The sequence below is a fragment of the Vigna unguiculata genome, chromosome 1, assembly GCF_004118075.2.
Source record: "Vigna unguiculata cultivar IT97K-499-35 chromosome 1, ASM411807v1, whole genome shotgun sequence".
NCBI lineage: Eukaryota > Viridiplantae > Streptophyta > Magnoliopsida > Fabales > Fabaceae > Vigna > Vigna unguiculata.
Window position 1 is genome coordinate 9271151 of NC_040279.1, and position 10392 is coordinate 9281542.

Below are 10392 nucleotides of genomic sequence, written 5' to 3' on the forward strand. Positions count from 1 at the left end.
GCTTTAGTCGACTCAGGGTGGTTAAAATTTCAAGAGAATAAACCCAACATTAATGCCAATCCTCTCTTTGGGCATGATAATGCTTCAATAAATGCTATTAATCTCAAGGGACACAAGTTGGTGAAGAATGTGAACGAAATTCAGAGTTCACGAAGGTTTATTTTTTAGGCACTACTAACAAAAGGATTGTTTGAAGATGAATATAACTTAAGGAATGCATGCGGGTTCCATCCAAGTGTTAAACATTCCATCGAGGCATATAACAAGTTTGAAAATTTTCTACAAAATTTGATCGACAAGAACTTCATGCAAATATGTTATGGGGATAAATAGGACAAGAGGAGGATGGTAGAAGAAAAGAAAGAGTTAAGCCAAGCTCGCATAGAAGGACGAGAACGAAAGAAAAGGAAGATTTGCATCAATGACATCAAAGAGAGCTTCCGTAGTGCTTGATGGATTAATGCTTGTCAAATATCGGCCATCAAGGATGGAAGTGGATTTCAAAGCTCAGACTTTGTGCGGTCATGTCCTCCCGACATGTAGCTGAATACTTGAGAGATAAAAACTCCCAAGTTTCCTCGCGACCTCGGTTAGGCGAGTGCCTCTTGCCTGAGGGAGAGACCATGTCGCTCAACCCTTTTCCTGGTCGCCTAGGCGAGAACCACGAACTAGAACCCAAAGTGAGACTCTGCAACTCTCGCTTAGGCGAGGTGGACCCGCTTGGGTGAGACTTGCAGGGTTTTGAGTCTGTTCAGGCACACACTTCGCCAAAAACAATACAAAAACACTAACCAATCATTATTAGCACAATGTAATGGCACAAATACATCAGAATCATGCTTAATAACTGAATTTTCATCTCCTTTGAATACCCAACTCGTTACTTTCCCAGAAGAACTACGCAAGACCCCAAACCCCACATTGAACTCATGTGAAATATCAAAGATTTGACAACAACACTAAGAGTACCCAATTTCTCAATCACAAACGCATGTAATGTCTAAATAATTATACCACATACAAATCCAATTTGAGCACAAAATGTAGTAACACAAACCATATGAAAATACACATAAATTCAGCACCCCTAACCTGAATGTTTGATTGAAATTGGGAAGAAAAGTGGGATTCCTTGGTTTGCCAATGATTTTCCACAGACTCTCTCTCAATTCAGCCCCTTACACACCCAAAACCTCACCTTACAGCCTCAATTTCGTGCTCCTCTCTATAGGTGAACTAACCAAATTGCAGAAACCTTATTCCCCCTTAAATTCTTCCTTTTATAAGTGCCTTAAGGTGGTTTAATGCAAAAAAACGGGATTGGCTTTAGTGTGGGCTTAATGGCTATTCAAGTCCCTTAGTTGGATGATTTTTCAGCACCTAATGGTTACCCTTCTGCTAGGTTTTCTTTGCCTCTTCACATTCAAACCACAACTAATAGTTAGCAAAAATAAAGCTTACACTATGCCTATCAAGGTTTGAACTCGTGACCTTCCACTCATAAGAACAAAGCATAACCACTATGCCAAATCACATTTGGTGATAACCATTATAATCTTATGATTATACTATCACTCACCATTCACAATTACATTTCCAAAACAAATTAATAATAAACCATACAACACATAATTGGCATACATAAGACTCGATCCCAAGTCCTCTCACACAATCAAAGTACTCTCAACCACTTGAGCTAGTACTTTTCCATGTCACATCAAACAATAATTAATGCCATAAAGGCTCTTTTTACTCGCATTTATTAATTAATTAATTATTTAATTAATTAATTTCACGGGTTTTACTTTAACCCCACCTTTAAAAGTTTTCGTCCACGAAAATAAGACTTACCAGCAAAAAGGTGAGGATAAGACTTCCTCATGAGGTCCTCCATCTCCCATGTCATCTCCTGGGTTGCGTCGTCCCAGAGGACCTTCACAGTCCGAATCTCCTTCCCTCTAAGTTGTTTGACTTGAGAATCCAGAATTCTCACTAGTCCAACCCCCAAAGTTAGATTCTCATGCACATGTACATCATCTTGGTCCAACACATGAGTAGGATCCGCCACGTACTTCCTCAAATGTGATACATGGAAAACATTGTGCAGGTTTGCCAAGTGAGGTGGCAATGCAATCTCGTATGCTACCGGTCCAATTCACCTCGTAATCTGATATGGACCGATGAATCGAGGAGTCAACTTTCTCGACTTCAATGCTCTCCCAATACTTACTGTAGGTGTAACCCTGAGGAACACGTGGTCACCAGCCTCAAACTCAAGTGGCCTCCTCCTCTTATCTGCGTAGGATTTCTGCCAACTCTGAGTTGCACGCATCCGATCCTGTATTACCCTTACTTTCTCAGTAGTCTATTGTAAAAATTATGGGCCAAGAACCACAGACTCTCCATCCTACTGCCAACACAAAGGTGTCCGACATCTCCTGCCGTACAAGGCCTCGTAAGGTGCTATCCCAATACTGGAATGGTAGCTGTTATTATAAGTGAACTCTACCAGCGGTAGCACATCACTCCATGTCCCAAGGTGATCCAGAACACATGTTCTCAATAAGTCCTCCAAAGACTGTATGGTTCTCTTAGACTGGCCATCATTCTGAGGATGATATGCTGAGCTCATTCTTAACTGAGTGCCCAAAGTGTTCTGCAACGACTGCTAGAACCTCGAGGTAAATCTCAGATCTCTATCTGATATGATACTCGCAGGCACATCATGTAATCTGACTATTTCCCTAACATACAACTTTGCCAATTTATCTAGAGACATCTTTTGATTAATGGGTAGAAAGTGTGCGCACTTCGTCAATCTATCCACTATTACCCATATGGAATCATGTCCCCTCACTAACCTTGGTAGATGTGTAACAAAATCCATGGAAATATTGTCCCATTTCCACTAAGGAATCTCAAGAGGCTCTAACGTACCACCTGGCCTCTGATGCTCGATCTTCGCTTTTTGGCAGACTAAGCAAGATGCTACAGAATCTGCCACATAAGTTTTCATGCTAGTCCATCAGAAGGTAGCCTTCAAGTCCTTATACATCTTAGTCATACCTGGATGTATGCTAAGACGACTCTTATGCCCTTCATCCAAGAGCATCTTCCTCAATACCCGACTGCTGGGTACATACACCCTCTCTCTACCCATCATGAAGTCCTTTCTCTTCTTTGTGCCCAACTCACTAATGACATGCTGCAGTTCCTGATCCTTACCCTGTTCTACCCGAACCTCATCTAGAAACTCATTAGTGATCCTCAACATCTTCCACCGTATAGGACCTGCCTCCATATCTAATCCCAGATTCATATCTCGCAGCTTCTCGATCAATTCCAACTCTTTAATCATCATGGCCGACACATGAGCTTTCTTCCTGCTTAGAGCGTTTGCTACGACATTAGCCTTACCAGGGTGGTATAACAGCTCAAAGTCGTAATCCTTCATATATTCCATCCAGCTCCTCTGCCTCATATTCAATTCCTTCTGATTCACAAGTATTTCAAACTCTTGTGATCACTGAATACCTGAAATTGTGTCCCATACAAGTAGTGCCTCCATGTTTTTAGAGCAAAAACCACCGCTGCTAATTCCAAGTCGTGTATAGGATAGTTTTTCTCATGTACCTTCAACTGACGAGATGCATAAGCAATAGGCCGTTTCTCCTGCATCAACACACAACCTACACCCTAGTATGAAGCATCACAGTACACCTCAAACGTCTTGGTTGTGTCAGGAATAGCTAGTATAGATGTTGTAAGACCCGGGAAAAATTAATTAATTAAATAATTAATTAATTAATAAATGCGGAAGGAGGGCGTCTTTATGACATTAATTGCTGTATAATGTGACGTGGAAAAGTACTAGCTCAAGTGATTGAGAGTACTTTGATTGTGTGAGAGGACTTGGGTTCGAGTCCTATGTATGCCAATTATATGTCGTTGTTTTATGATTTGTTTTTAATAATATGTAAGAGTGTGGAATTTGAAATGTAAACTTGGGATGATTGTTTATGTCACCAAATGGGATTTGGTATAGTGGTTGTGCTATGGCCTTATGAGTGGAAGGTCACGGGTTCAAACCTTGGTGGGCAAAGAATAAGCTTTATTTTTGCTAACTAATAGTTGTGGTATGAATGTGAAGGGGTAAAGAAATGCCTAGCAGAATGGGGCAGCCAAGGGGGCTGAGAAATTACTAAATAAGTAACATTGAGGAGGAATTAAAAAGCCCAAACTTGTTTTATTTTTAGAACAAGTCTCAAAGGCACCTATAAAAGCCAAATTTTAGGTAAAAGGAAGGGTTTTGGCATTTGTGGTGAACTGCTATAGTGAGGTACACGAAATTGAGAGTTTGAGAAGAATTTTGGGTGTGCAAGGGCTAAAGAAGAGGGAGGTTGGAAATCAAGGTGGTTGTCGTCTCAATTTTGAGCACCAATTTCAGGTTAGGGGAGCTGAACCCGAAATTGTCTTCTTTAGGTTATACTGAGTGTGCTGATTTTTGTTTGATGGAATTCGCATTGTATATGACATTGAAGGTTTAATGCTATAGATTTCGAGTTGTTTATGGGATGAATTCGGAGTGGGAAATTGGGTACTGTTTTATTGGGATTTTCTTATGAATTGATGCTCATGATGACTATTATGTGTTGTATATACTCTTATGGTATGAAAATTGGGAATGGAAGTCTCTATTGTGTGTATAATTTGCTATTATGTGATTGTAAGGTTGTCTAGTTGAATTGGTGTGAGTTGAGGGCGTAAAGGATCTCTGGTGCAGCACTAGTGTGCGTAAAACAGTCCCAGAATCTACAAGTCTCGCTCAGGCGAGCCGAGCTCGCCTAGGCGAGACATGTAGGGACTCATACTCTTACCTCACTCGAGCTTCTCGCTTAGGCGATGAGAATTGGTTTTGAGCGACTCATACACTCGCTCAAGCGAGTGAGGTTCGCCCAAGCGAGATCATGATGAAAAGTGCGCATGTTGAGCGCGACTTCTCGTCCAGGCGAGGGGTTTTGGGGTTTGGGCGACGACCTCTCTTGCCTAGGCGAGAGTGGCTCGCCTAAGCGGGATGACTTGGTCATGATTTGGTATTTTGCTTGTATCTTAGCCCACGCAAGATGGGAATGGGTGTTTGGGCGAACGTGTGGCTCGCCCAGGCGAGAGGATCTCGCCTAAGCGAGATGACGTGTTTTGGTTGCTGAGTTAAACTCGCTCAGGTGAGGTGGACTAGCCTCAGCGAGATTGAGGGTCTAGCTTGGGTGAGGGGTCCCTAGCCTAAGCGAGTTTATGCGATTTACTATGTTTCTATGTGCTTGTGAGTGTGTTTGGTTGTTATACCATGATTAGATTGTATATGCATGTGTTGTGGTGTGTGGGCTTGAAGGACTAAGTCCATTAGGGGTCTGGGATGTGCTCGGTGGTTAGACACATGATGGGCATGGAACTGGTTGAGTTCCCGTCAGCTACTATTGGGCGAGGAATCCTTAGTATGGTGATTGCATGTGTCGGGTGCACGATGGGCAAGGAACTATGATGTTCCCGTCGGCTACTATTGGGTGAGGAGTCCATAGTATGGTGATTGCGTGCGTACCAGGGTCCAAGTGTGAGACTTAGATGTTTTTACTACAAACGAGGAGTCTGTAGGGCAGGACTATGAGCTGGATAGGCTCACAGGGTTGGACCACGAATGAGTCAGTTTCGTGGGAGCACAGGGAAGTCCCAAGACCTAGTTCATGCATATGACTCATGAAGGACTATGAGGTCATGGTTGGGTGATTATGAAATATGAAGTTAGTTATGTTAATTTTGGGTTAGGAAACATATTTATACTTATGGTTTTTCTTTATATATGTTGTGCATAGCTCACCCTTTCTCTGTGTGTGTGGCGATGATCGGGTAACTTGTTATCCGGGAGAAGATGATGTGACAGGTGGGCCAAGAGATGCTTAGCATCGGAGCGAGGGCTAGCATGGGATATTTTGTAGATACACATGTATTATATTTATCATTTTATTTTTGAGAACATTATGTAAACTTGGCAGGAGCCATTGACTTTTATTTAAGTTTTAAATTTCTCGTGTTTTGGGAAATAGTTCATATTAAATGTGACCCTTATTATATTTCGAATTTTATTTATTTTATATCAGTAATATTCCGTAGGGATGTTACAAGTGCAGTGGTTAATCTCCGCTTCATGTCCTCCAAACAGACTTCACACTCGTTTGTCCAAGAAAACGGCTGGTCCTTCCTAGTGAGTTGAGTCAATGGACTCACCATCTTGGAGAATCCTTCCACAAAACGCCTCTAATAACCAGCCAGACCCAAGTAGCTTCTCACCTCAGTAACTGTCTGTGGTCTCTCCCACTTCACCACTGTCTTAATCTTCGCTGGGTCCACCGCTATTCCTTAGGCTGAGATTACATGGCCCAAGAACTGTACCTCTTCCAGCCAAAACTCACACTTTGACAGCTTCCCATATAAATTATGCTCTATGAGAATTCTAAGCACCACTCTCAGGTGCTCGGCGTGTTCATCCCGACTCTCCGAGTATATCAGTATGTCGATAATAAACACGACCACAAACTGATCCAAGTACTGTCGAAATATTCTGTTCATGTAGTCCATGAAAATAGAAGGAGCATTTGTCACCCCGAACAACATCACTACATACTCGTAATGCCCGTAGCGTGACCTAAACGCCGTCTTCTGCACATCCTCTGGTTTGACTAAGATCTGATGATATCCAAACCTCAAGTCAATCTTAGAGAACACTACGGCTCCCCTTAGCTGATCCAACAGATCATCTATCCTCGGCAGTGGATACTTATTCTTTATGGTCAGCTTATTGAATTGACGATAATCAACGCAAAACCTCGAACTACCATCCTTTTTCTTTACTAGTAGTACCAGTGCTCCCCAAGGTGATGCGCTCGGCCATATGAACTTCTTCTCAAGAAAATCTTCTATTTGCTTTTTCATTTCAGCTAACTCCGCTACGACCATTCTATAGGGCGCCATGGACACTAGGCCAGCTCCAAGGATAAGATCGATGGTGAAATCCACATCCCTACTCAGTGGCAACTCTGGTAATTCATCTGGAAACACATCAGCATACTCCTCCACTACTGGAATCACACTGATCTTCTCGGCGGTGCTATTCTTCTCTGCATGAGCCACTATCATAAAGAAGGTGGCTCCGACTTCTACATTGTTTATCGCCCTCTAAGTCAAGATTAGCTCCAATCCTTCATGTTCTGGGAGTACCAAACTACGCCGTCCACAATCAATTATGATGTGATTGTTAGACAGCCAGTCCATCCCCAAGATTACATCCAGTCCCTCCAAAGGCAAGCACACCAAGTTCACATTGAATCTGCGACCTGCCACTTCCATTGAACACCCAACGCAGACTAAACTGGTAGCCACTTGACCTGAGGAGGGAGTTGAAACAAGCAACTCACATCCCAAATCGCGTTTCACCAAATTCAATCTCCCCACACACGCATTAGCAATGAAAGAATGTGTTGCTCCAGAATTGAACAACACCAAAACTATCTAACCCAATAGTAAGCATGGTTCTAGAATGAGATTACCTGATTTAGTAGCCTCCATCAAGGTCAATGCAAAGACCCGACCAGCTGCTCTAGCTCTCTCTGCTGGCGATGCTGCTAGTTTCTTCGCACCAGGACTCTTCTTTTCTGGGCAATTGTTAGCGAAGTGTCCCGGTTTGTCGCATATAAAGCACTTGCAACGGTCGCCTGGCCCTCCTACTCCGCCTGCCAGTTGAGGACAGTTCCTCTTCAGATGGGGTCCTCCACACTGGTAGCAAGAGGGACCCTGGGATGTCTGTGGTGTGCTATAAGGCTTTTTCATCTACCTAGCCTCAACGACATTTTTCTGATGTCGGCTCACAACTGGACCAGGGCCCTTCTTAAGGTGCTCCGCACTCTTGGCCTGTTCCACCAAGACATGAAATCTTCTCTCTCTCAAAGGTGTTACCACCCTCTTCAGCTCAAGTCTGAGTCCTTGCTCAAACTTTAAACATTTCCACTCCTCGGTGATGTTCTGTGAGGAATACCTCGCCAAGTGCTCAAATTTGTTAACATACTCCTGCACTGTCATGACTTCTTGCTGCAATGCCAGGAATTCAATCTCCCTGTCCTATCTTGCCATATCTGGAAAGTACTTCTCTAGGAAACGAGTCCTGAAGTTGGCCCAAGACACTGACTCTTCCCTAGTCTCCATCTGTTGTTGCATGCCTGCCCACCAATATTCAGCATCCTCATTCAGCAAGTAGCGAACAACAGCTTCTGCTCATCTTCGCAGTTCATCACTTTGAAGATCTTCTCCCAGCCATACATCTGTTTCATTAGGGGAGGCCTTGCCAGTGAACTCAGTTGGCTTGTGGCACAAGAAGTCCTCCACGGTCGGCACCCTGATTGGTGCAATCGCCGTCCTAGGCTGCACTACTACGGGTGGCTGCATCGCATCCACCATCTGGTGAATCGCCTCAGCGATGTCATCAGCACCACCACTCCTCCTCCTCCTGTTAGTAGCCATAGCCTGGATATGCCACATTACAACGGTTAAAAATTAGTCACTTAGTCAAACAAAACCACACACATCTTTTCAACATTCAACACACAAACATGCAACAAACAACCACATCCATAAGCTGACTCCCCACTAGCCCCAAAATATTTAAAAATATTTTCAAAACTTTTGCTCAGATACCAATTGTAACATCCATAAGGAATATTACTAATATTTAATAAATAAATTCTGAAATAAAATAAATACTGCATTTAAAATATAATCATTTCCCAAAAACGCTGGGAATTTAAACTTTTAATATACATGTCATAAAACCAGGAGTCCATAATTATAAAACTGAAATAATGTTCAAATGGCTCCCAAAAGATTACATATTTATCTCAAAAGTAAAATAACAACATATAAACAAATCCCCAGCTAACCCTCGCTCCGAGTCTATGCATCTCCTGGCCCACCTGTCAAATCATCTACTCTCGGATAACAAGTTATCCGATCATCGCCACACACACACAGAAAGGGTGAGCTATGCACAATATATATAAATAGATACAAGAAATAAATATGTCGCTCATCCCAAAATAACATAAATAATATTTCATGCTTTTCAAATAACCCAACCATGACCTCATAGTCCTTCATGAGTCATATACATGTACTAGGTCTTGGGACTTCACTGTGCTCCCACGAAACTAACTCATTTGTGGTCCAACCCTATGAGTCTGTCCCGCTCACAGTCCTGCCCTACAGACTCCTCATCTGTAGTAAAACATCCAAGTCTTCTCAACTTGGACCATGGCATGCACGCAATCACCATACCATGGACTCCTCGCCCAATAGTAGCCGACGGGAATATAACAGTTCCTTCCCAATCGTGCGCCCGACACATGTAATCATCATACTCAAGACTCCTCACCCATTAGTAGCCGACGGGAACTCAACCAGTTCCATGCCCATCATGTGTCCAACCACCAAGCACATCCTAGACCCCTATTAGACTTAGTCCTTCAAGCCCAAACACCACACCACATGCATATACATCCTATACTTAGGATAAAGCAGCCAAATCACACACACAAGCACATACAAACATGGAATTTCGCATAAACTCGCTTAAGCTAGGGACTCTCGCCCAAGCTAAGACCTCAACCTCGCTTAGGCTAATTCACCTCGCCTGAGCGAGCTTAAAACAACAGCATCATCATGTTATCTCGCTTAGGTAAGATCCTCTAGCCTGGGCGAGCCATACTATCGCTCAATTTATCACACACCTCGCCTGAACGAGGATTCAAACAACCAACATCAATTCCCATCGCAAACTCGCTTAGGCGAGCCATTCTCGCCTAAGCGAGCATTCCTATCACTCAGAACTCGAACACCTCTCGCTTGGGTGAGATGTCGCGCTCAAAACTCCCAAGTTTCCTCGCGACCTCGCTTAGGCGAGTGCCTCTCGCCTGAGCGAGAGACCATGTCGCTCAACCCTTTTCCTGGTCGCCTAGGCGAGAACCACGAACTAGAACCCAAAGTGAGACTTGCAGGGTTTTGAGTCTGTTCACGCACACACTTCGCCAAAAACAATACCACAACACTAACCAATCATTTCCAGCACATGTAATGGCACAAATACATCAGAATCATGCTTAATAACCGAATTTTCATCTCCTTTGAATACCCAACTCGTTACTTTCCCAGAAGAACTACGCAGGACCCCAAACCCCACATTCAACTCATGTGAAATATCAAAGATTTGACAACAGCACTAAGAGTACCCAATTTCTCAATCACAAACGCATGTAATATCCAAATAATTATACCACATACAAATCCAATTTGAGC

At 43.1% G+C, this 10392-nt stretch overlaps 1 protein-coding gene across 1 annotated transcript; it reads right to left on the minus strand.

Moving 5' to 3' along the window:
• Nucleotides 1-481: 481 nt before the first annotated feature.
• LOC114187895 lies at nt 482-7878 on the minus strand. Its single transcript, XM_028076302.1, has 10 exons — nt 7599-7878; nt 7363-7436; nt 6755-7227; nt 6445-6613; nt 6175-6309; nt 3535-3672; nt 3125-3493; nt 2160-2365; nt 1852-2075; nt 482-747 (listed from the first exon to the last, which is right to left on the minus strand). The coding sequence occupies exons 1-10, from the start codon at nt 7876-7878 to the stop codon at nt 482-484; spliced, it is 2334 nt and encodes a 777-aa protein (XP_027932103.1).
• Between the last annotated feature and the right edge of the window lie 2514 nt (nt 7879-10392).